We start from the raw sequence: 26020 nt of genomic DNA, 5'->3' as shown, positions 1-26020 counted from the left end.
AATGTGATTTTCTGGCCATAAATACACTTTTAAAGAAAATCATCCATTTCCCCAGCACATAAAGTGCATATGCAGTAACATGTTGACTGGAACACCGAATACGATGGCTCATGATAGCGTTGCGGCCACACTGCTGTTGCATCTGTGTTTGTCTTAATGTGGTGGCGTGATTGTTTGGCCTGGAGGGTAATGAAGCGCTTCACCTTGCTGTAGGGGTGGAGGGCACTTTGCATGCTTTGAGAGTTGAAGTGTAAATCGGCAGGGTGCCGGTTGTCAAAGTGACAACCGGCACGGACAGAGTGACAGATCAGGCTGACCTTCAGCAGGGACCAGGAGTGCAAGTAGGATTGTTCCTGTGCCAGCCTTATGCACTCACCTGGAGCAGTAAACAGGCAGAAACACTTACACACATCCATGGGCCTGTCCCAATTTGCTTGAGGGCTAGCAGCACTGCCACCACTCCATCTCAGGGCAGTATTGCAAGTGCAACAATAGCTTCTCTCTTTTTGGCTGGAAAAAACCGAAGTAACCATTGCCCCAATGTTATGCACTGATATGAGAAAGGGAATCTTTTAAAAACACACGTTCATTGTTGGAGACTTAGCCTTGTGGCGACCTGACTTTGAGTCACGGTGCCATGAACCTGGCACTTGCATGTCGATGGCAAAAAAGTCAGAAAATACAACGAGCATGAACCCAAGTGAGGGGAGAAACAAGCCCTGAGTCTCTATTCACAAATTATACACTAAATATTATGTGGCAAGAACAAAAAATTCCAGCCCAAGGAGAGTTTGTCATAAAAATGTGATCTTTGGGGAAGTAGGCTACACCTGGTCACAGAAAGACTGAAAAGTGTGAAGTAGAGTATAAATATGATTTTTTAATGCCATCTTTATTGGCAATTATCTTTTTTGTTTTTATTTTATACAGATGTATTTTATTTCATGGCCATTATAAACTTTATTAACGTTACTATTCATTAAATGTATTAAATACATTTCATATATTTAATTAAACAAATTATATGTATTTAATTAATACATTAATTAATTAGTGTAAATAAAAAAAAATGCCTCATTAAGTAGCTTCAGTGTAGCTAGCTACTTTTTGATAGTAACTTGTAGTGTAGCTAACTACTTTTTCAAAAGAGTAGCTTGACTGTAGCTTAACTGCTTAAAATTATGAGTAGCTTGTAGCTTGTCAAACTACAGTTTCAAAGTAGCTTCCCCAACATCGCTAATCGGTTAGCATGCTAACTGGATACACAAAAGCTGCATTCCAAATCGCATACTTCTGCACTATTCTGTGCTATTTTGCAGTGTAATTAATGTATTCACACTGTTTTGCAATGAAGAGTACTACAAGTAACTGGATGATGTACTTTAACCGAAAAGTGGTATGTGAACACTTCATGCACTGAGCAGTAGTGGCTTGCCTGATGAAGCGGAAGGGGCAGGTTTAGCTGGCCACGATTCTCGCCTGCAAAACAATTAACTTAATTAAAGGTGAATGTGGCAACTAGAGACAATTCTGTGAAGAGAGCACCTTGCAAATGTGAGCTGAAAGTGTGTGAGTATGTATGTTATTTGAGATACAAGTGTTGAAATGAGGTTGGCTGACTTGCAAAAGCTTGCGGCAGCACATCACGTACATTTGAAACATCAAATGTGTAGCTTTCGTGTAGTAGACATTAGTGTTATATTTGAGCCGATACCACAATTTTCATACAATACATACACTAGTGCAAAGTGTATAGTGCGTCGTTTGAGACACAGCTAAAGAGAATAGTATATTTTGGGTTCAAGGTCCATTGCCGATCCTGTTCCCTTTCTTCCGCCCTGTTGTTTCCTGACTCCCACTACAGTTTCATATTGAAAAATGAAATGCCATAAATATAACTTAAATGCACACACCTTTAGGAGTCAGAGGTTGCCTAGGCCTTGTATCTACTTGTTCTAAGCCTCTGTGATGAGAGTTGAAGGACTGGCTAGCGTGCTCATGCACAGGTGCCAGAGGATTAAGGGTACATGGCCTCACCGTGTTTGAATGAGGGGAGGAAAGGCAGAACAAGTGTTCTGTCCACGCCCCAAGAGTATGACTGTATGCAGTGAAAGCTCAGATGGGCTTGCTTTACGGATCCTGGCTTGAGCCTGTGGCCTTTGTCTCAAAGCTATTAAAATTCTGTGTGTGCTGCAGCAGCAGCAGCCTGAGTGGAGGGTTGCCATGCGAGGTTGGCTGTCAGGTTCGAGAAAGTGCTTCTTTTTGTTTTTAAAACAGCCAGTGGTGGCAAGAAAAAATGAGGGAATTGTGAAGAGATAGTCCCAGCCAAACCAAGCATAAAGTGAAAATGTAATGCCCCCTGAATCCGGCCAGCTCAGCTTGTCTGCTGCAGGGTTCCTCCACTGCAGAGGAACCTCCCCTAGGTTCTCCATCTGGACCAGTATTCAACACCACCCAACACCCACACCCACACACACACACACCAACACTATTTAGAAAGAACCTCAACACAGCACACTTCACTCCAGTGCTGTGCACCATTCAGAATTAAATAGAGAATATCTATTCGATTTTAGTTCAGTTTTTGAATAATTTTTTTATATAACTAATCACACTAAATAAACACGTTAAATCGAAGGCCTAAAACTGAATGAAATTCAGAGTAATTCACATACCTTTGCAATTCTGCCTTCACTTGCTACAAGTTTCCAATTTGGACATTGCACATGAACACCCTCTTCATCTTAATTAAAATTGGGAGACTCAGTGAAAATGTCCATGTTTTTGAGGAGACATAAGCTTTTCGACATGTTCGGTGGAGAGTACGGTTTCTGTAGTGAATGAAAGGTTTTAGTCATTTTTCCAAATGTAGCTACCTTGTTATCAATTGCCGTTTTGGTCAAATATTGCACATATACGTATATCAGTAAACATTTTATGCATATTGTATATTTTTACACAAATAAAATGGCATGTATTGGACCAAAATTCCATTATTGTTAGCAAGCTTACTAACATTACGGTGTCAAAATAAGAGTTCCCCAAGAAATATGCAAGAATAAATGTGGCGTCCTCCGTGATTCCTATTTTTTCTGGCACTTGAATGTGACACTCATAATTATGACTTTGAAGTGGGATGTAGGATAATTCCGATAGCATGTGAAGGCAGCATAAGTTTATTTTAGTTTAAAATACATTTCATTTTCAATATAACATGAAACATTTCATTTGTGAAAATGTATTATGTAATTATAATTTTTGGTCAAAACTTTGTGACCAATTTCTCTACTTGTGTGAATGTAAAACATTTTTAAATTGCAGTTCAGTTAATTCAACTTCTAGTCATTCCGATTAAAATTCCAATTGAATTTCCTTCGTGGCATGGTCCATTTAATTCATACTCATGAATTGAAAGGAGGACAATTGTGAAATTCTGAATTTTGCTGAACATTGCCAGACTCATCAGGCGTAGGCTGCCATGCCTCATGTCTCCTGACGTCCCCCATGAAGATCAACACAAAAAGCCCTTTTCCTTTGGGTTTATATTTTCCTCTCTTCCACCTCCAAACCACAGGGATTCTGATGAGATATGGCACCTGCGCTATGGCTCATTAAGGCTGAGTTTAGCATCATCCTGACCTGAGGTTTCTTGCACTCTGTAGGTATGCTCTCCTGCGGACCTTGATCGACCCACTCAAAGCGGGAGGTTAGCGAGTAAGAAACAGAGCTGCTTAACCCTGCCTGAGCCCCATCAGATCAAAGCCTGGTGATCGGACGCTGAAGGGGCCACAGGCACTGACTGACAATCTCATTACAATGTGGAGATCGCTCTCAGCACCAAGAAGCTTTCTGTGCGAGGACAATGTCAGACCTCCGCAAACTAGTCCCTGCTCTGCCTCCATTTCATACTAACATATCCTTTCGTCTGACATAATAGAAACCCATTTGAGTGAGATATCCACAAAGTCAGCCAGAAAGACCTATTCATTGTTTTGGAGCTAAAGCAATACAGCTGATTCTACCATGTAGAGGTCTCTCAGAGTGCGGAAGTTAAAGGTTTAGACAAACAACATCACTTTCAAAGGGAGTTTAAGATCTGTGCAGTTCTGCCTTTATTTTTGCAATTTTTGCTCAGAGGTTTCACCTTTTTTGTTATAATCAACATTATGCCACAGATCCTGTAGATTGAGCTCACCTTGCATTGAACCCGGAATATTTATTTAATCTCTTTGCTGTATAGGAGAAACAATTGAGCGCTCAAAGAGACTTTATAAGATGGAGCGAACAATCATAAAGCCAAGCCGCACACTTTAGCACACATATTCACAACCTTCCATCATGTCGTTGTGGGGGGAATGTTGCTTTCAACCAATCAATGTGGATCCTGATTTGGCACCTGAGGTCTCTAATGGTTGTATGTTTATTATGTGGCATTGCTAAGTGGATGTGCCCCTCCGCTGGCTGTGCTGAATGGCAGTGCATTTACTGAAGGATAAAATGACTGCTGTGGTACTGCTGGTGAGCGTGCTGCACTCAGTGCTTCGGGGGGTGGCGAGGCCTGGTATGTTAGAAAGACTGGTTCACACAGAGATTGCTTTCAAGAGCCTGTGTTATTCAGTGGCAGTGATTTGGAGGGTTGTACCAGCTTGATTAGTCTTATAATAATAGTCCAACTCCAGTAGATGACTACAATTACCCATTCTTGATGCATAAGTTTGTGTGGGAGTGTGTATGATCGTTTTAATGTGTACTTGTATGTATGATATGCATGAAAGGATAGGTTTATTTGTCCCTTGTATTTGTGTGTATTTTTTTGCTTGTGTCGAACTGCAATGTGAACTTTAAATAGTTTTCTTCAGTGGTTCCCAACTGTTTTTTCCTCTAGACCCAGATTGGAACAAGATTTAAGAGGTGATCGAAAAAAGGATCAAAAATGTTTTATCATAAAAAATTAAACAATGAAATGCATTAATGTTACCATGAACTGCATAGGCCAAAAAACATGCACATTATCATTGCAATTAGGGCTGTCACAATTATGAAATTTGGTGATTATGACAATCAATTGTCTGTTTTGGGGCTTTCAAGATTAATTGAATGTGTGCTTCATATACCTTAAGAAGTAATTTTACACATTTAACTTCAAATATATATATATATATCAAATAATAAAATAGGGATACTGTATATGATTTCATTTTAAAGCCTTTCAAATTTGAAAGACATGCAAAATAATGTTTTAAATATAAAAATATTTCTAAATACTAAAATAAGTCTTTCGTTTTGGTCAACTTTATTTCTGGTCAATTTTACATTTACACTGTTGATTTTGCAACTCATAATATATATTTATACTGGCAGCCAAAATTTGGAATAATGTACAGATTTTGCTGTTTCTGAAGGAAATTGGTACTTTAATTAAACCAAAGTGGCGTTCAACTGATCACAAAGTATAGTCAGGACATTACTGATGTAAAACAGCACCGTCACTGATTGAAAAAGTAATTTTTGATCAAATCTAGACAGACCCTATTTCCAGCAGCCATCACTCCAACACCTTATCCTTGAGTAATCATGATAAATTGTTAATTTGTTCCTAGAAAATCACTTTCCATTATATCAAACACAGTTGAAAGCTATTTGGTTTGTTAAATGAAGATTAACATTGTCTTTGTGTTTCATTTACAACAGTAAAGAGAAGACTCAGGGGTGCAGGCCTTATGGGAAGAATTGCAAAGAAAAAGCCACTTTTGAAACAGAAAAACAAAAAGAAAATGTTAGAGTGGGCAAAGAAACTCATTGGACAACAGATCATTGGAAAAGAGTGTTATGGATCTTAACCCCATTGAGCTTTTGTGGGATCAGCTAGACTGTAAGGTGTGTGAGAAGTGCCCGACAAGACAGAAACATCTATGTCAAGTGCTACAGGAAGTGTGGGGTGAAATGTCACCTGAGTATCTGGACAAACTGACAGCTAGAAGCTGTAGCCAAAGATCTGTAAAGCTGTCATTGCTGCATGTGGAGGATTTTTTGATGAGAACTCTTTGAAGTAGTTTAAGAAGTTCTGAAAAATTCAAATTGTAATAGTAATTTTTCACATTAATAATGTCCTTAATATACATTGTGATCAGTTGAATGTCACTTTGGTGAATAAAAGTACCAATTTCTTTCCATAAGCGCAAAATCTGTAGTATTAATAATAATAAAAAAGAATACACTTTTTTATTATATTGTATTAATATTATAATATATATTATTATATTAAGCAATAGTCAAATATTTCTGTCCTAATTTCTTCACTTTCACACATCATTTTAATGCTCTTTGATTAAACCCACGAGTTCTTATTTCTCATGAAGCAAAACCTTTGATATTTAATTTAATCATTTTATCACTCCACAGAAATAGAGTAAGCGTTTTCTCCTCCTCTGTGTCATTAACACTGTGTGTATGAACCCGCTTTGACCAGCAACATTTATCATTACGCAATCATTCAATTTAAGTGAAACCGGAGCGCTTTGCACTCACTATCAAAGTTGATCTTTTTTCGTTTATATTTTCACTTGAGTTTGGCATGAACCTCTACTGTCGAGGCGCGCATTAGAGTGCTTGAGAAGCGCTTCACGAGCTCTTCCGGACAGGACCTGTTCTATTTGACATCCACGGTCACATCAAGCTCAGTGATGCTTGGAGTTTGTCTGAATGACACACAAACCTGCCATTCATGGAATTAATATATTTGCTTAAAATGTCCTTGATTGGGCAATTCAAATGTGATTGGAATTTAAAGTGCACAATAATCACGGTTAGCTTAAATAACCGTAGTTGTATCAAATAACTGCGATCAGTAGATTATTAATGATCGCATCAGCCCTAATTGCAATGTCCAAAAAAAATTTTATAGTTGATTGTTGAATATTTTAACATCGTTAATATTTCTGAAATAAATGCCTTGATTCATTTAATTTTGTTCAAAATTATGAGCTCAGCATAGTGAATAGAACTGAATAATGAGCTGAGTGAATCAATGCACTCCTAACAATTAACATGATGTTGGCTAAATAGAAACATTTTACCTAAAGTACCCATTTTAGGCCAAATGTAAAATTCCCGGGTACCTCCCGAACCTAAAACTTTAACATTAACCCAACCAATAGTGATCTAAAATAAAATGAGAGCTAGACAATAAACAGACATCATTACCCTAAACCAACACCTAAACCTAACCGATAGTGTCCAAAAACAAAATGAGAAATAAAAACCTAATTTTCAGAAGCAACTACGTCATATCGTGTCACTTCTATGACACTGACGCTCTCACCTCACGTGTCAGTTTGCATGCTTGACTAGTCTTAAACTGTGGTTTTCCATGTCCAAAGTCCAATTCTTTATCAGGTGAGCTACAGTGCAAGCTAATCACATTGGATTAAATGTGAAAATGTAATAAAAGCTTTCAAATGTATAGTTTTTTAAATGATGCAAGTAAAACTTCAATATCCTACAGTGAGTAATAGTGATAAAAATAAGTGTTTATTAAGTCATAAACAGCCATGAAAGTCCCGCCATACAGTCAAAAGAGCCAATCATCTTTTTGATAGAGACATCAGCTGTTAGTTTACATCAAGAAAGCACATGTGTATTAGCTAAAACAGCCTGAAAAAAATAGTTTTAGCGTTATCTGTGCTAAAGAAGCAACATTTTTGGTATAGTTGTTGTCAGCTTTTAAATATGTACTTTTTTTGTAATCTTGACCAACCGTCTTATTCTTTCCCCACTGAAGTTGATAAGAGCTATAATCCCGAAGATGTTGCAAACATGGCCACCAAGTGACCTGACTTGCCATAAAGGGACTTTGCTTCTACCAAGTGGCAGAGGAATTTGCGCTAACAATATCGTAGAGTTTGATTGCACTCACAGCCTTTGACATCAACAACAAAGGACATGGGAAGCCTTTTCTCCTCCCTTTTATAAGTCATGATTCTATTTAAAGGTAGATTTATTTAGCTATCCTAACTATGCACTGTTGTATTGTTAATTGCATGTCATTATTTGCATTTAGCACTGTTTTTGCAGTGACCAAAACAGCTGAGAAAACAGACCAAACAGCTGAGAGCCACTGGTTTATGTCACTCAATATGGGCTCAGTGGCATCCCCTAGTGGAGAGACCCCATTATATGCCTCACAATGCACCTCCTAGGGCAGACTAATCAGTGCAATATTTAACTCAAGGGACAACATCTACCAACAACCCTGCAACAGGGCTCCAGGGCTCACTGCCTTATTGCATCAGTTAATACAACTTTAATTAGCCTTTCACAAACAGAGTGACAATTGTCGATGTCACCTACAGAGAATGAGTCAGCGTGATCGATACATCACATCATCTTCTCCTTGTGAGGAAAATGAAAGCACTTTGTCTGCTTGCTGATGGCACACATGCAGGGGTTTGTGCTTGTCTGAGAGTCTGTATAATCTGGCTGATTTCGAAAGAACTGAGGATGAATGGATTCCTCAGCACACTATAGCTCATTCTGTCAGGTTTGCTGGGGAAACGTCTGCATCTTCAAAACCTTCCCTCACTCACCCCTTCAGACACTTGAACGTCTATCATAACTTAAGACGCTTCCTGTTTCAACTCCATACCTTCTCAAGATTACAACAGAGAACAACAACAAAGAAACAAAATCGTTTCTCAGATTTGATGTTATATTTTAAGAGGCCAAATTTGATTTGTCACATTGTGTTCAGCTATTCAGCCTTAATGACTCCTTTGTGGTCTCTGTCTCGCTCAGTCTCTCAGTACGATTTATAAAATAAGACCAATATTCCAATGATGCAATCAAAGCTGGACTGAGACATGGCTTGGCAAGAAATGCATGTGATCTGACACATTGTGTGGTGGCACTTTTTTGTTGTTTCCCATTGTCCTCCTTACCGTACGCTTCCACTGGCGAGTTGTGAGTGAAAGTGAGCGAGCATTTTCAATGCATTCTTATGGAAGCCGAGCGCCACACTCATGAGGTGGCTTGTGGGATTGACAGCGGCGTGGAGCAAGCTATTCCCTAGTGTTGTGAGTGGCAATAAGCAGATTTATATCGCGTAAGTGGAAACGCAGCATTTGGACTACATTATGACTGACTGATTGTCTTGTCAATAACACCTATCATGTTCGTATCTGGTCCACAAATCAACCTAAATGGGTCCAAAGTAAACAAGTCAACAACTCGGACATCACCACTTATAGCCATGTCTGAATCTAAATGAGCTTGAAATAAACTTGAGAGACAAAATGAAATGTGAGTGAGTAATTTAATTGAACACTTAGTGAGGTTGGTTAAATTAAAAATTAATCTTTGTGCTGCAACCTTCATTAAACTTGGTGTTTTTCAAGGGTTTGATGACTGACTGTCTGAAAGGAATCTTATTGTTATTAATAATAATAATAATACCTCAGCAACAACATAACTATACATGACATTTGCTGTTATTGTATTTTTGTTGTTGTTATTTTATATGCAAGGGGGCCAATGATATGATGCTCTTTTTTTCATTGAAGTGATTCATAAATATATTAAAAAGGCAATTCACACAAAACAATTAATTGAATACACATACTGTGATGAAAATCTTTTCAATTTAAAGTCATTTTGATATTTGTTATGTGACAAAGTCAAAAGTGGTTTAAGCCTTTAGGCTCTGAAGATTTCCTGTTTCAGTGGCATACCAAAATATAAAGGTTTATAACACTACATTAAACAAGGAGGGTCAAGTATTTGGTATCATTGTAAAGAAAACTTTTCAAGCTTTTGAATGATGTAGTTTATTATACATTCTGTGACTCTCAGCCTAAAAAACTGCTGAAAAATCACAACAGAGCGTGAGCCAAAAATGTACTTTTTTCTTATTTTTCTGATTTCACATTATGTATGTCTGGGTGTAAATATAGTGGCTCCAAAAACTGCTCATGTAAATTGTAACTTTAAACTTATAATTGTACATAAGAACTAATTACTCATGCAAACACAACACTGACTAAATGTATGCACAGCATGCAGACATGATTTTAGAAATTAGATTTCAAAGAATGACTTTCATTCTGTGCCATTTGAGTCATTATTGAGTCTGTGTCATGTTCTTGGCGCCATTTCTTGGTGGCCATATGTAACAGTCACTAATCACATGTCTTTCTGCCCAGAAATTGATGATTTTTGCACCGATCTGAACCCAATTAAAGATCAAATTGGTTTAGTATTCCATGATGCTACATAATTGCCAATGACGTCATCTGATCCAAGAAATGTTTTCGGTCAGATTGTCAATTATCTAATGAGCTCGGATTACCTTGTGTGTGGGCTCGTTCGAAAGATAATTGCCTTCGCTAATTATTGGTATGCAATATTTTATGTTCTCTTTATTTTTGTGACGTTATAAACAATTGAGCAATACCTGTTCACATGAAACATAGATGTCAAAGACATTATTAGAGTAGCTATTACTCACTATCATTTTTACATTTAAAACAGTAAAACAAATATGCTAGTTGTGTTCTACTCTTTGAGAGCTTTCCAACAACATATAACACATGGCTATTTAATGAGATTGTTGTTTTTACAGATTACATTAATATGTACAGTGTAGAATTATTCATAAATGATCAAATGGAACACTTCTGATTTGTCTGCAAATTTCAAATGTCTCCTAGTGGCCCGGTTAATAGGGAGGGTAGAGTTACATGGGGTAACCTCCTCGTGGTTGCTATAATGGGGTTACTTCTTGGTGGGGCGCGTTGTGAGTTGTGCATGGATGCCGCGGTGGAAGGCGTGAAGCCTCCACATGCATTATATCTCCGTGGCAACGCGCTCAACAAGCCAGATGATAAGATGTGCGGGTTGACTGTCTCAGACGCAGAGGCAGCAGGGATTTGTCCTCCGCCACACGGATTGAGGCGAGTCACTACGCGACAACGAGGACATAAAAGCGCATTGGGAATTTAGCATTCCAAATTGGCTGAATTGGCTGGGCAAATGCCCAGTTTAAACATCAAATGGATTTTGAATGTTAATTTACATTTTAAAAATACAAATCTGCACTTACACTTCTGATGTAGCATTGTACTGTTCTAGTCTTCAGTTGAAATTTGGCATGGTAGCCTTCTTGTATTGTTTTTTCCCTTGGATTAATCTGCTTGTATTATTCACATTTGTTAGTGACTTTGGATAGAAGCATCTGCTAAATATGTAATGAATAAATGTAAATGTCTATGTTACCCAAAACCTAAGCCGAATTCTAAATCTACCCCTTAATCTGACTGGTTGACAGTGATGTTGTTCCAGGACTAACAAGGATGTTGATCAAGGAACATGTCCTACCATATTGAGCCTCTTTCTTTTTCCCTCTCTCCACCCCTTATCCAGATGATGTTCCACCCTACTTCAAGATGGAGCCGGTGGCAACCCAAGTTCACCTGGAAGGCAATCGGTTGGTTCTCACCTGTATGGCTGAGGGCAGTTGGCCCCTGGAGTTCAAATGGCTTTACAATGGTACCCAGCTGACACGTTTCTCCCTGGAGTACAGGTGGGAGCAGAGTTATTATTATAGCTATGTATTTTTAACTCTTAATTTAGTTTAGCTGTCATTAGTTTTCACTGTTAGTTTAACTTTTTTACTTTTAGTTTTAGAAGTAAACTGATATTTCGTAACTGATATAATTTTAATATATTAAAAGTGTTATATTTCTCATTGCCACCTAGTGTTATTGCTATCTAGTGGCATTTTCATGTTAAATTAAGGCGATTTTTAGGTGAAGTTTCAAATTTGATAATATACTGGATATGAATAACAACATTTTTATGAATTATTGCTCAATTATTATTTTAATTAGTTGTGAATGTATGTAATTTTAGTTTCAGTTTTTCAAATAATTTTTTAACAACCATCACAAATACAACTTTAACGTCTAGGTTACGTATGTAACCTCCGTTCCCCGATGGAGGGAACGAGACGTTGTGTCAGAGAAGCGACACTAGGGGTCTCTCTATGTGGAAAAGTTGGTGCGGTGGTGGATCCAGCCTCATAGAGGACATCACCGAGGCAGCCGTGACTGCCTAAGGGAAACACGGGAGTCTGCTTGCCAGAGGGGACAGAACCGTGGTGTTACACACAGGGGGAGTCCGAAGGAGGCCTTACCTGTGGAGCACCTATACCAGTACAGGGTAGCTTGCGGTACCCGCAGTGGCTTGGGTCGGCGAGTTCCTCCGCTGAACTGCGACCCAAGAGGGCTAGGGAGGAATCAACCAGTGTCCCAAACCTGAGATCTCCTGCGAATGAAGGTGCACTGTTTCCCCTGGTTAGGGGGAAGGGCGCTAGGTGCAAGCGATTCACCAGGTCAGATCGTGGGCGTGCTACCGAGTTCTACGGGCTCGGTACCTGAGAAAACACGGGACGATACTGACTCAACTCGGAGATTGTAGAATCTCGCAAAAGTGTTAGGTGTTGCCCAGCCCGCTGCTCTACAAATGTCTGCTAGGGCAGTTCCCCTAGCCAGTGCCCATGAGGACGCAACACTCCTGGTGGAGTGGGCTCGGACCCGCAAGGGGGGGGCACGGCCTGGGTGTGATAAGCCAGGGAAATGGCGTCGACAACCCAGTGGGCGAGTCTCTGCTTGGAGACAGCGTTCCCTTTCTGCTGTCCCCCAAAGCAGACGAAGAGCTGCTCAGAGTGTCTTGTGCTCTGTGTGCGGTCCAGATAAATACGCAAAATGCGTACTGGACACAGCAGTGAAAGGGCTGGGTCTGCCTCCTCCCGGGGCAGCGCTTGCAGGTTCACCACCTGATCCCTGAAGGGTGTGGTAGGAACCTTGGGCACGTAGCCCGGTCGCGGTCTTAGGATCACGAAAATGTCTGCCGGACCAAACTCCAGGCAAGCGTCGCTAACAGAGAACGCATGCAGGTCCCCGACCCTCTTGATGGAAGTGAGGTAACAGCAGGCAGAGGTAACTTTTACGTTGCGCGGCCGCCGAGGAGGATGCCATATGCCCCAGGAGCTGTTGGAAACGTTTTAGCGGGACCACGGCGCCTGGCTTGAAGGAAGTGAGGCATTTCAGCACTCACTGAGCACGCTCGTTGGAGAGACGTGCTGTCATTGAGACTGAGTCTAACTCCAGACTGAGAAAAGAGATGCTCTGGACCGGGGAGAGCTTGCTCTTTTCCCAGTTGACCTGAAGCCCCAAACGGCTGAGGTGGCTGAGCACCTGGTCTCTGTGTGCGCATAGTAACTCTCGGGAGTGGGCCAGTATGAGCCAGTCGTCGAGGTAATTGAGTATGCGTATGCCGGCTTCTCGGAGTGGGGCAAGAGCTGCCTCTGCGACTTTCGTAAAGACGCGAGGGGACAGAGACAGGCCGAAGGGGAGGACTTTGTACTGATATGCCTGGCCGTCGAACACGTCGTAGGAAGGGTCGATGTCGAGGGCGAATTGAGACGTGGAAGTACGCATCCTTCAGGTCTACCGCTGCGAACCAATCTAGATGCCGGACGCCAGATAGAATTTGTTTCTGGGTGAGCATTTTGAACGGGAGTTTGGACAAGGTCCGATTGAAAACTTCGCAGGTCCAAGATCGGTCGTAAGCCGCCGCCTTTCTTGGGTACAACGAGTAAGGGCTGTAGAAACCCTTCTTCGTTTCGGTTGGAGGGACAGGCTCTATCGCGTCCTTTAATAGAAGGGAGGTGATTTCTTCGCGCAGGGAATGGGCATGTTGGCCGTGTACTGCGGAAAAATGTACGCCCACGAAGGGGGCGGAGACCTTGCAAACTGAATTGCGTAACCGAGTCGAATGGACCGGTGCAGCCAGCGTGACGGGTTGGGCAGTGAAAGCCACGCCTCTAAACTCCGTGCTAGGGGCACCAAGGGGACGAGTTTTTTGGACGTACCCGGCGGGGCTTCGCAGCGGTGCGGAACAGGTAACGTGGCTTTGGGAGGCAACATGGCGTCCCGAGGCTCTGGTGCTGAGAATAAATTCAAAGCACTTACCTTGCTCTGCGCACCCGGCAGGGGGCGGGTTCGTGACTGAGGAGGAGGTCTGATGCTGGCGTCCTCTGGACTCATCTGAACCGGCCGGCCGGGGAACAGTCGTGGGGCTGAAGGCGGGGACACCACGTCCATGGAGCCGGGACTGTTGAGGCCTGAAAGCAGAGTGCCGTGAGAACGGCATTTGCGGGCCATGTGCCCCAGAGACAAAGGAAATAGCTCTTTTATTGAGAATTTGGGTACCGCAGCCCTTGTTAGGGGGTGCGGCAAATGAAAAAACAAAGGATTCTCCTCCCGGCCCTCCACCGGGGGACGGAATGGTCTTACCACCTCCGGAGCTAACGTCTTGGGCTCTGGGTGCGTTGTCTCAGGAGCGCCTCGAGGGGGTCCGTGAGACAGGGGCGTGCGCTTCCCGCAGTTCGCTCGATGCTGGGGCTGAGAGCTGGACCCGGGTTGAGGCAGAGCAGGAGCTTGTCTTCTGGCCGCGAGAGGACGCCCTCGGCGAGCAGACGGGGCATGGGCCGTGGCGGCAGGCTTGCGGCGAGGCATGATGTGAGAGATGGCCTCCTTCTACTTTACCGTGGAGAACTGCTGGGCAAATTCCTCGACGGTGTCGCTGAAGAGGCCGAACTGGGAGACAGGGGCGTTGAGAAAGCGAGTCTTGTTGGCTTCACGTATCTCGACCATGTTCAGCCACAGTTGACATTCCTGGATCACTAGCGTGGCCATCGCCTGCCCGAGCGCTTGCGCTGTGACCTTCGTCGCTCTCGGGGCAAGGTCGGTCGCTGAGCGCAGTTCCTGCAGCGTGTCGGGATCAGGGCCACCCCCATGCATGTCGCGTAGTGCCTTGGCTTGGTGGACCTTCAGGAGAGCCATGGCATGCAGAGCGGAAGCGGCGCATCCGGTGGCGCTGTAGGCCTTCGCTGTCAGCGAGGAGGTTGCTCTACAGGTCCGGGAAGGGAGCACGGGGCGACCTCGCCAGGTGGTAGGGGTTCCGGGGCATAGATGAATCGCAACCGCCCTATCCACCTGGGGAATCGCCTCGTACCCGTGGCGCGCTCCGCCGTCGAGGGTGGCGAGGGCGGACGAGCCTGTGGCGGTGTTACGAGTGGAGAGGGGTGCTCTCCACGAAGACGTCAGCTCGTCATTCACTTCCGGGAAAAACAGGCAGAGGTAACTTTTACGTTGCGCGGCCGCCGAGGAGGATGCCATATGCCCCAGGAGCTGTTGGAAACGTTTTAGCGGGACCACGGCGCCTGGCTTGAAGGAAGCGAGGCATTTCAGCACTCACTGAGCACGCTCGTTGGAGAGACGTGCTGTCATTGAGACTGAGTCTAACTCCAGACCGAGAAAAGAGATGCTCTGGACCGGGGAGAGCTTGCTCTTTTCCCAGTTGACCTGAAGCCCCAAACGGCTGAGGTGGCTGAGCACCTGGTCTCTGTGTGCGCATAGTAACTCTCGGGAGTGGGCCAGTATGAGCCAGTCGTCGAGGTAATTGAGTATGCGTATTCCGGCTTCTCGGAGCGGGGCAAGAGCTGCCTCTGCGACTTTCGTAAAGACGCGAGGGGACAGAGACAGGCCGAAGGGGAGGACTTTGTACTGATATGCCTGGCCGTCGAACACGTCGTAGGAAGGGTCGATGTCGAGGGCGAATTGAGACGTGGAAGTACGCATCCTTCAGGTCTACCGCTGCGAACCAATCTAGATGCCGGACGCCAGATAGAATTTGTTTCTGGGTGAGCATTTTGAACGGGAGTTTGGACAAGGTCCGATTGAAAACTCGCAGGTCCAAGATCGGTCGTAAGCCGCCGCCTTTCTTGGGTACAACGAAGTAAGGGCTGTAGAAACCCTTCTTCGTTTCGGTTGGAGGGACAGGCTCTATCGCGTCCTTTAATAGAAGGGAGGCGATTTCTTCGCGCAGGGAATGGGCATGTTGGCCGTGTACTGCGGAAAAATGTACGCCCACGAAGGGGGCGGAGACCTTGCAAACTGAATTGCGTAACCGAGTCGAATGGACCGGTGCAGCCAGCGTGACGGGTTGGGCAGTGAAAGCCACGCCTCTAAACTCCGTGCTAGGGGCACCAAGGGGACGAGTTTTTTGGACGTACCCGGCGGGGCTTCGCAGCAGTGCGGAACAGGTAACGTGGCTTTGGGAGGCAACATGGCGTCCCGAGGCTCTGGTGCTGAGATTAAATTCAAAGCACTTACCTTGCTCCGCGCACCCGGCAGGGGGCGGGTTCGTGACTGAGGAGGAGGTCTGATGCTGGCGTCCTCTGGACTCATCTGAACCGGCCGGCCGGGGAACAGTCGTGGGGCTGAAGGCGGGGACACCACGTCCATGGAGCCGGGACTGTTGAGGCCTGAAAGCAGAGTGCCGTGAGAACGGCATTTGCGGGCCATGTGCCCCAGAGACAAAGGAAATAGCTCTTTTATTGAGAATTTGGGTACCGCAGCCCTTGTTAGGGGGTGCGGCAAATGAAAAAACAAAGGATTCTCCTCCCGGCCCTCCACCGGGGGACGGAACGGTCTTACCATCTCCGGAGCTAACGTCTTGGGCTCTGGGTGCGTTGTCTCAGGAGCGCCTCGAGGGGGTCCGTGAGACAGGGGGCGTGCGCTTCCCGCAGTTCGCTCGACGCTGGGGCTGAGAGCTGGACCCGGGTTGAGGCAGAGCAGGAGCTTGTCTTCTGGCCGCGAGAGGACGCCCTCGGCGAGCAGACGGGGCATGGGCCGTGGCGGCAGGCTTGCGGCGAGGCATGATGTGAGAGATGGCCTCCTTCTACTTTACCGTGGAGAACTGCTGGGCAAATTCCTCGACGGTGTCGCCGAAGAGGCCGAACTGGGAGACAGGGGCGTTGAGAAAGCGAGTCTTGTCGGCTTCACGTATCTCGACCATGTTCAGCCACAGTTGACGTTCCTGGACCACTAGCGTGGCCATCGCCTGCCCGAGCGCTTGCGCTGTGACCTTCGTCGCTCTCAGGGCAAGGTCGGTCGCTGAGCGCAGTTCCTGCAGCGTGTCGGGATCAGGGCCACCCCCGTGCATGTCGCATAGTGCCTTGGCTTGGTGGACCTTCAGGAGAGCCATGGCATGCAGAGCGGAAGCGGCGCATCCGGTGGCGCTGTAGGCCTTCGCTGTCAGCGAGGAGGTTGCTCTACAGGTCCGGGAAGGGAGCACGGGGCGACCTCGCCAGGTGGTAGGGGTTCCGGGGCATAGATGAATCGCAACCGCCCTATCCACCTGGGGAATCGCCTCGTACCCGTGGCGCGCTCCGCCGTCGAGGGTGGTGAGGGCGGACGAGCCTGTGGCGGTGTTACGAGTGGAGAGGGGTGCTCTCCACGAAGACGTCAGCTCGTCATGCACTTCCGGGAAAAACGGAACCGGGGGGGGGGTGAGGCTGTGAGCGGCGCCCAGACCCCAGGAACCAGTCGTCCAACCGTGATGGTTGTGGCTGCCCGGGAAAGCATGTCGGTCATCTGAGCGTCGGCCTCAGCCTGGGCGTGCAGGCCCGAAAGCGGCAGCCCAGGGGAGTCCTCAGCATCAGATACCACGCCCTCCAATGCCACGGTGAGCTCATCTGCTTCCATCGCAAGAGGGTCGGCAGACTGGCTGTGAGGCGAGTCACCGCTGCCTCGAGCACGGACGGGAATCAACGAGCGTGCTGGGGTGCGGGTGGTCCGAGGGGGCGTACCCGGCGGAGCTGCACCCGCTGCCATCCCCAAATCGCCTCCATCGCCAGCCGCATCGTCCTCAATCTCGTGGGAAGAAAGAGCAACACGGGGGGCGGCTGGAGTGGCTTGCTCACGGTTGTAAGCAAGCCGCGACCGCAACGTTGTCATGGTCATGTTCTCGCAGTGAGAACATGAACCATCCACAAACGCAGCCTCGGTGTGATCGCTACCCAGACACACGAGACAACGCCTGTGGCCGTCGGAAGCGGAGAGCACTCTACCGCATCCAGAAACAACACGGGGGCATCTTTATAAAGACGCGTCCTTAAAAGGACGTTCAACGCCGCTGTGTTTTGCTCTTTTAGAGGAAATTACTCTTTTAAATAAAATCACTCTTTTATGAAAAAAACTTGTGAGAGTTCTTTAATCTGCGCTGTCGAAGCGCCCAGGGGCAGGAAGTGCACAGCCGTGCAACAGGAGAAAGCCGCTGTTGTGCGGCGTAGAATCCAACAGCATGCAGCAGAGGGATAGCAGGAACTCGGTGTGTATACGCAGCAGTTGCAGACACGACCATCGGCTCCGAAGAAATTTTCTGAATGAACTCCCGTATTTGCGGCACTTAAATACCCGTATGTCCGGGGGCGGGACATGCAAATACTGGTTGCCAACTCTCATTGGCCTTTTTTCATAGTTCAGAGGTGAATATCGGCGCTCAAGTGTGACCCCTAGTGTCGCTTCTCTGACACAACGTGGAGAGAGCGACAGAAGGGGAACCACAATTTTTGAACAATTGTATCATTTTCTGGTATTTATTTAAGCAATATCTCATTTCTTTTTAGCGAGTCAGGGGCATTAGAGGACTTTTATCCTCTTGAGATGTGTCAAATCATTCTCTGTGCAGCCATGAAATCACTGTCATTGCCTCTCAGCTCACATCAAATGAGCATGAGATGTATTTTATTAACAATTGCTGCTGTCCATGTTTTGTTTTATGTATTCTACATAAATGTTGTATCCCTAGTGAGGCGAGTGCAGAATTATCCATCAAGAAAGAGCAGGTAGTGGAGTACCTTGTGAATTATTTTCAATAGCTGCAAGAGCTATGTAATATTTATATTTAAAAAGGCAAAGTGATTTTTTTTCTCTAAGCTCATGGTGAGGTGGGTGGGCTGTACTTTTGCCTTCACTCTGCGTAGCTGCTGACCACAGGACTGCAGATGGAGTCTTTCATAACTGCATTTGCATTAAAGGCATTCTAATAGCTTTAAAAACCTGAAAAAGACTACAGTTGTGCACCATTCAGAATTGGATTTAGATTGCTTTTAAAATTGCCTTATTTTAAAAAATACATTTATTTTTCAGGATTAATTACCCATAAACATGATTTCATATTCACAAAATATGAGATATATCCAGAAAATATAAAGATTTACATTTAATTAATTGATTTTTTTTTATTATATTTAATAAATAAAAGTGAATTTTATGGACCACTATGGAAGAATATAACATTTTAATGTCAATATGTATTTTTAAAGTTATCTGAAAACAATGTGATGGATATTTTTTGGCTTTGGTGGTGTGTTAATAGTTTCGACAGTATGTAACTTATTTTAGAGAAACAAATCCAGTAATATTTTATTTTTATGTAGACTAGGGCTGTCGATTTAACTAGTTAATTCAGTGCAATTAATTATATAAAAAATAACGTGTTAAAAAAGTACGCAATGTACACAATTCATCATGTCCCTGGACTGTTATAAGAAATATTCCTTCCATCTGAGTGATTCAGGCTTGAAGTACCACCTGTTTTCTCCAGGAGGCATTCAGCGAAACTCACTGTATAGGCAATATGCAGCATACAGAGAATAAACCACACTTACTGACAGCAGACAACACAAGATGAGAATGTGTACTTGCATTCAAACACAGGGATATCAAGACATGTTTTCCTAAGTTTCAATGTTCGTTTAAATTGACAGAGTGATGTTGAACTCAGCATAGTCAAAACATAATGTCCATGCGTGTGGTCTCAGAAGGTTAAATAGCAGGCTAAATGAGTAAATCTGTATATTAGTGAAACACCGTGGTATGAAAACAGATCGGCACTTACAAACAGCTTGAAATTAGCATAAATTCATGGAGAACTAATTTTAATTATGGATTTTAATATGTACAGTATCCTTGATCTGAGCAAAATCGTGTACATTGCTGTGACTGGGGTAATGAATGGTTGTTCTGAATCATAATTTCTAGGAAATTTTAAAAGGAAGAAATACACAGAACTTAATTTGTAAACTTGTTACAGTTTTACCGGCAAACATCTGTACTAAAACCTTCACCAATCTGAACGGTTAACACGATTTCCCTGGGGAAAGTTCAACTCATAAAAGCATGACAACAAATTTAAGCATACACAACATTAATAGAAAACATATCCAAGCAGTTAGCTAGTAAACAACTTCATCAAAGAAACAGATAACTTCTGCCACAAAAACATCCATCCTTAAATCCTGTTGTTCAGCAACTTACTCCAGTGATGCAATATTTCAGCTCCGCATGTAATGAACGATAGTGAGACAAACAGACCCAAGAGCAGAGGGACAGTTAAAAGTTTTTATTAACAATAATAATGAGCAGTCACTGTGTTGGGAAATGTAGAAAATCCCAACACCGGCTGCAGCAGCAGGAAGCGATCTCCAATGGCGTGCGCGTCATAGTCATGCAAGGACAATCCATGAATAGTGTGTTCGTAGGATGAGTGTGTGCATTGTGGAAGTCAGGAACAGATTCGTAGAATCCTCCGTTGAATCTAGCGAGATGCAGAACAATGCCCAGCAGAGATTAGTGGGCAGAGACGAGGTATCCTCCGTGGAAGGCTAACTAAAACACAGCAATATTGGAAGGCAAGGACACATCTGGCACGCAGGCAACCAACAGATACACAAGACAGGAGAGAGACCAACTAGGCAGAGAGAGTGAGGTTAGTACTCAACATCAAATAGCAATCGAGCAAAACACTGAGAACATGACGGGCTAAAAAATAGAGTGAATTAGGGGAGGACAGGTGTGGCTCAGCACGCTAATCAGTGGTATGGTTTCCCATGGAAACACCGATCATGCATGTTGGCTGCGCCTGTGAGGCATGAGGGAGAGAAAATGACAAAACATACTAAACAAACCGAAAAACTCAGCGGAGCCATGACACCGCCTTGACTTCCGCCTAGAGACTGCTAGTGCTGGGCAGTAACGGATTACATGTAATCTGTATTATGTAGTAAAATTACAAAAATCAAGTACTTCTAATTGGATTAAATTACATTTTAAAATACTAATAATCAGACTACAGTTAATTTTTATAGATTACATGATTACATATTGAGGTGATGTGGCGACATCTGTGGAGAGTGAGGCCAGGAGAGGAAGAGCGGTAAAGATTGACACCTGTGGGAAACAGCTGTTTTGTGTTGCAGTGAGAGCTGGAGGAGGTTAAAAGGGCAGTCCAAACCACTGGAGGGGGGACAGAGATGCATGCAGCCGAGTTCTTGTGTGTGTGTGCATTGATTAAGCTGAAAAGCAAACCCGTTTATGTTACAGTGAAAAGTGTATGAAAATAAAGGCTAATGTTCAACATTTACCTGGCCTTCACTTCCTCCATGAGAAGTCAGAGACCTTGTCACAGTGGTGCCAAAACCCAGGAATTTGGGGAAATATATGCAGAGACGAGTCCTCATCCTTCACCAATCAGATCAAGACCATTGCCAACATCCACCAAATGCGACATCAAGCTCTGCTTGAGCTGTTCTAGGAACCAGAGCATCAATTCCAGGTTATCCTTCAAGTAACCTGGCATGACCTCGGCTGCTGCCCCCACCATGACCCACTTCACGCTCACCAAGTTGCGGCCAGAGGATGCCTCAGAGGCATTTGTGGAGCTGTCTGAGCATGCAGCGGAAGCAGAGGGATGGCCAGAGTCCCAGTAGCAGGTCCACCTGTTGCCACTGCTGTCGGGAGAAGCGCAACTGGCAGCCCAACAACTACCTGTCGCCAACCTCCTGAGGTATCAGGACTTAAGACGTGCCGTCTTTCAATGATTTGCAATCCAGCTGGCTGAGGAACACATGGCACGGTTGTTGAAGCCCGGCAAGCCCTATTCTTCTCTTTCTTACTCTCCCTCTCTCTCTCCTCTCTCCTGAACCAGCTAATGACCCATTTCAATTGGCCAGTCATTCGCAGGGATGTTTGCAGGTGGTGTGCGGCATGCCAGGAATGTCCATTAATCAAGGTCCCCTTCAAAAGAATTGGTATGGACCTTGTCGGGCCATTAGAGTGGACGGCACATGGGTACATGTTTTGTATTAGTTCTGGTGGACTATACAGTGTGATATCCGGAGATAGTGCCTCTGCGTAAAATTTCAGCACGAAGTATTGCGGAGGCATTCTTCAGAATAATCTCCCGAGTGGGGATTCCAAAAGAAATACTCACTGATCAGGGCAGTACGTTTATGTTACTCACACTACGCAAACTGTACAAGATATTAGGGATTAAATTGATTTGGACCAGCATTTACCACTCCCAAACATATGGTTTGGTCGAACAATTTAATCAGACCCTAAAGAATATGATTTGTAAGTTTGTGCTCAAAGATGCAAAAAATTGGGACAAGTGGCTCGAGCCCCTGTTATTTGCACTACGAGAGGTCCTGCAAGCCTCCATGGGGTTCTCCCCATTCAATTTATTGTATGGACATCGACCGTGCAAAGTGCTTGACGTGCTATGAGAAAATTATGAGGGACCTTCATATAGCAAAAACGAAATTTCATATGTTCTTGACCTGAGAGCAAAACTCCACACACTGGGCCAATTAACACAGGATAATTTGCTCAAGGCTCAAGAACGTCCAACTCGGTTGTCTAATAGGGTGCTCAACTATGGGAATTTACACCTGGAGATAAAGTCATTGTATTGCTCTCCACATCAAGCTCTGAATTTCTTGCCAAGTGTCAAGAACCCTTTGAGGTCACACAGCAAGTTGGGGAAATTATGATTACAATTTGAGCTGAAACGAATGTATAGAGGCAGAGCACGTCAGATTTACAACCTCAACCTCCTAATACCATGGAGAGAGGTGGTTCCCGTGACTTTGGCAAAGGTGGTTCCGGAGAGGGAGGAGCTCGGACCTGAGGTGAACTTAAAAACCACCAATCGAGTCACCCCACTCACTTGTGGAGGCCACTTCTTACATCACATGTCACAAAGGTTGCCATGTTGCAAGGAGAATTTTCTGATGTATTCTCACCTCTTCCTGGTTGTATGAATCTCATAGACCACCATATCAAAAATGACCCCAGGGTTGTGATACGTAGTCGTGCCTAGTGATAACCGGAGCACAAAAAAGAAGTGGTTTTGGAAGAATTAAAGGCCATGCTGTAAATGGGGGTAACAGAAGAATCCCACAGTGACTTGGCCAGCAACTGGTTTTGGTTCCTAAGTGTGACGGCCCGTCCGGTTCTGTGTGGATTCTAGAAATAGCAAGGCGTTGTCTAAATTTGATGCTATCCGATGCCTCTGATTGATAAACTGCTCGATCGGTTAGGCGTGGCTTGCTTTTATTCAACACTGTATTTGACAAAGGGATATTGGCAGATCCCCTTAACTCCCATGTCTTAACTCCCGTGAAAAGATGCCTTTTTCGACACCATTCGGATTACACCAATTCGTGATGCTTCTGTTCGGTTTGTTTGGTGCCCCGACTATGCCGCTGGCTCATGGACAGAATCCTCAGACCGCACAATGCTTACGTCGCTGCCTATCTGGATGACATCAATATTTTCAGTAATGATTGGCAGCAGCACCTGCAGAATCTGAGGGCTGTCCTGAGGTCGTTGAGATGGGCAGGACTCACGGCAAACCCAAAGAATTGCGCCATTGGGCGGGTGGAAGTATGGCATCTGGGCTTCCACTTTGGTCATGGGCAGGTGGGGCCCCAAATTTAGAAGACCGCAGCAATTGCAGCCTGCCTGAGACTTAAGACCATAAAGGAGGTGAGAAAGTTCCTGGGGCTGGCTGGCTATTTTTGCAGGTTTTTGCCAAACTATTCAACCGTCACCAGCCCGCTGATTGATCTCTAAAAAGGGGGCACCAGAACCGGTCCAGTGGATGGAGCCATGTCAGCATACGTTCACGCTGGTCAAGGCCGCACTTTGCGGTGGGCCGTTATTGCACTCTCCTGACTTTACTGTCCCCATTATTTTGCAGATGGACCAGTCGGACAGGGGGGTTGGGAGCGGTACTGTCCCAGATAGTGGAGAGGGAGGAACGCCCAGTGCTGTGCATTAGTCGTAAGCTCTCGCTGAGGGAGACTAAGTACAGCACAGTGGAGAAGGAGTGTTTGACCATCAAGTCAGTGGTCCTCACCCTCCAGTACTCTCTGTTGGGGGTCTGCTTTCACCATCTATTCGGACCATGCCAGCTCCAGTGGCTCCATCGCATAAAGGATACCAGCTTGTTGATTGGCCATTGGTATCTAGCTCTCCAGCCTTTTAAGTTCTAGGTGGTCCACAGGCCGGGGAAGCAGATGGCTGTAGCGGATTTCCTCTCCAGAAATGGGGTGGGAGTAAATGACAGGCCGGATGGCACCTCAGCGTTAAGAGCATTAAGGATTGACACCTGTGGGAAATTACCTCTAACAGCTGTTTTGTGTTGCAGTGAGAGCTGGAGGGGGTTAAGAGGGCAGTTCAAACCGCCAGAGTGGGGAGAGAGAGACGCACGCAGTCGAGTTCTTGTGTGTGTGCATATATTAAGCTGAAAATCAAACCTGTTTATGTTACACTGAAAAGTGTGTGAAAATAAAGACTTGTTTATTTAACCATATTTACCCGGCCCTCGCTTCCTCCTTGAGAAGAAAGAGACCTTGTCACACATATAAACAAGGCAAAGGCAGTAAATTGTTAATAATTTATTGATAATTTTCATATCAATATCATCATATTCTTACCAGGAAGTGCAATATTCTCACATTCTATCTGAAATTTTGAGCATGTGCTCGTTTTACATTTCAACAGTAAGATATGCACCTCCGCTTTGGAATAGGTGATGGACTATCAGAAATCAGTAAGGGTTTTTAGATGAATGCTTTGACCTAGGCAATGTTGTTGCTGATGATTTTATGGTCATTAGTTTTTGTTAATTTTATGATTGTTTTATGTTGATTTTATGGTCATTAATGTTCGTAATGCTGCTATTGTTTTAGGCACTTAAAATTAACTTGATGTCTCAGTGTTTTGAAATATAAACTTCATTGCAGTTAGATTTAATATTTATTTAATTAATGTAATGTTTAATGTAATTAATGTTTTTTCATAAGGAGCTCTTATTGTGATGCTCTACCTGTTAGAATGGCATACAATTTCTTCCTCTTTGTACTTTCATGTTGAAATGATTATACTACTCGAATGCATGTGACAAAAAATAAAATGGAATTAGGTTTAAAGTAATCCTAAAGTAATACAAAATTAATCATATTAGATTACCCAAAATGTAATCTATTAGATTACTTTACTGATTTCATTTTTTTTCTTGTAATTTGTAATCAGTACCTGATTAGAATTCACAAGTAATCCGCCTAGCACTGGAGGCTGCAGCCCAAGTGCTTCTGCTCTGAAACTGCAGGTTGGCTGATGGATACTATTGAACCAGCCAACACCGAGGTGAATCAAAACTATGGATGTGCTATAAGATATATACAAAATATAAGTAGTTTGAGAGTGTAAGGAGACTGACTTGATCGTGTCATTCGAAGTACGTCGTGAGACTAGGTGGTTGCTGAAGAGCTACTTTGGTGCAGTTTGTTGGCAGCCAATCTCTGATTGGTGGATTGTTTCTCTTTAGGATCATGGGTAGTGTAGATCTTCACCAGAAACTGCATTATTAAACACAGTTTTAAAAAAATGAAATCATTCAGACTGATAGCTTTTTCAGAAGCATATTCCATTGATTGTCAACCTTGTAGCTTGTGGTAGGTCTGTCTTTAAAGGTTTGGAATTTATTGTTAAAAATGAATTTGCCAGTGGACAAAATAAATGGGATTTTTTTACTACCAGAACCAGACTGTTGCACTCTATTCAGTATATTCAGCTGTGGGGTGTGGCCAATTCAATTTTAATTTCAACTCATAAATTGAAAGGGAGCCAGTTCTTCAAACAGAATGTTGCTCAACCCTGGAAGAAACCTCTTAAGAAAACACTTATGACTCTACCCTTACTATTTTAATAAGGGTCTTCTTAACTTAAGGGATTTCTTGCAACTGGCCCCTGGTGATTATTCAATG

The 26020-nt window shown here is 44.1% G+C and overlaps 1 protein-coding gene across 1 annotated transcript in view; it reads left to right on the top strand.

Moving 5' to 3' along the window:
* Nucleotides 1-26020, top strand: part of LOC127652825 (protein sidekick-2-like) — a 225093-nt gene that overhangs the window by 118530 nt on the left and 80543 nt on the right. Inside the window, exon 2 of the mRNA XM_052139227.1 lies at nt 11416-11575. Coding sequence (XP_051995187.1) covers nt 11416-11575 — 160 coding nt within the window. The remainder of the gene's footprint in view (nt 1-11415; nt 11576-26020) is intronic.

The sequence above is a fragment of the Xyrauchen texanus genome, chromosome 12 (genome assembly GCF_025860055.1).
Source record: "Xyrauchen texanus isolate HMW12.3.18 chromosome 12, RBS_HiC_50CHRs, whole genome shotgun sequence".
NCBI lineage: Eukaryota > Metazoa > Chordata > Actinopteri > Cypriniformes > Catostomidae > Xyrauchen > Xyrauchen texanus.
Note: the sequence above shows the minus strand (reverse complement) of the source record. Positions and strands in the feature narration are given on the sequence as shown.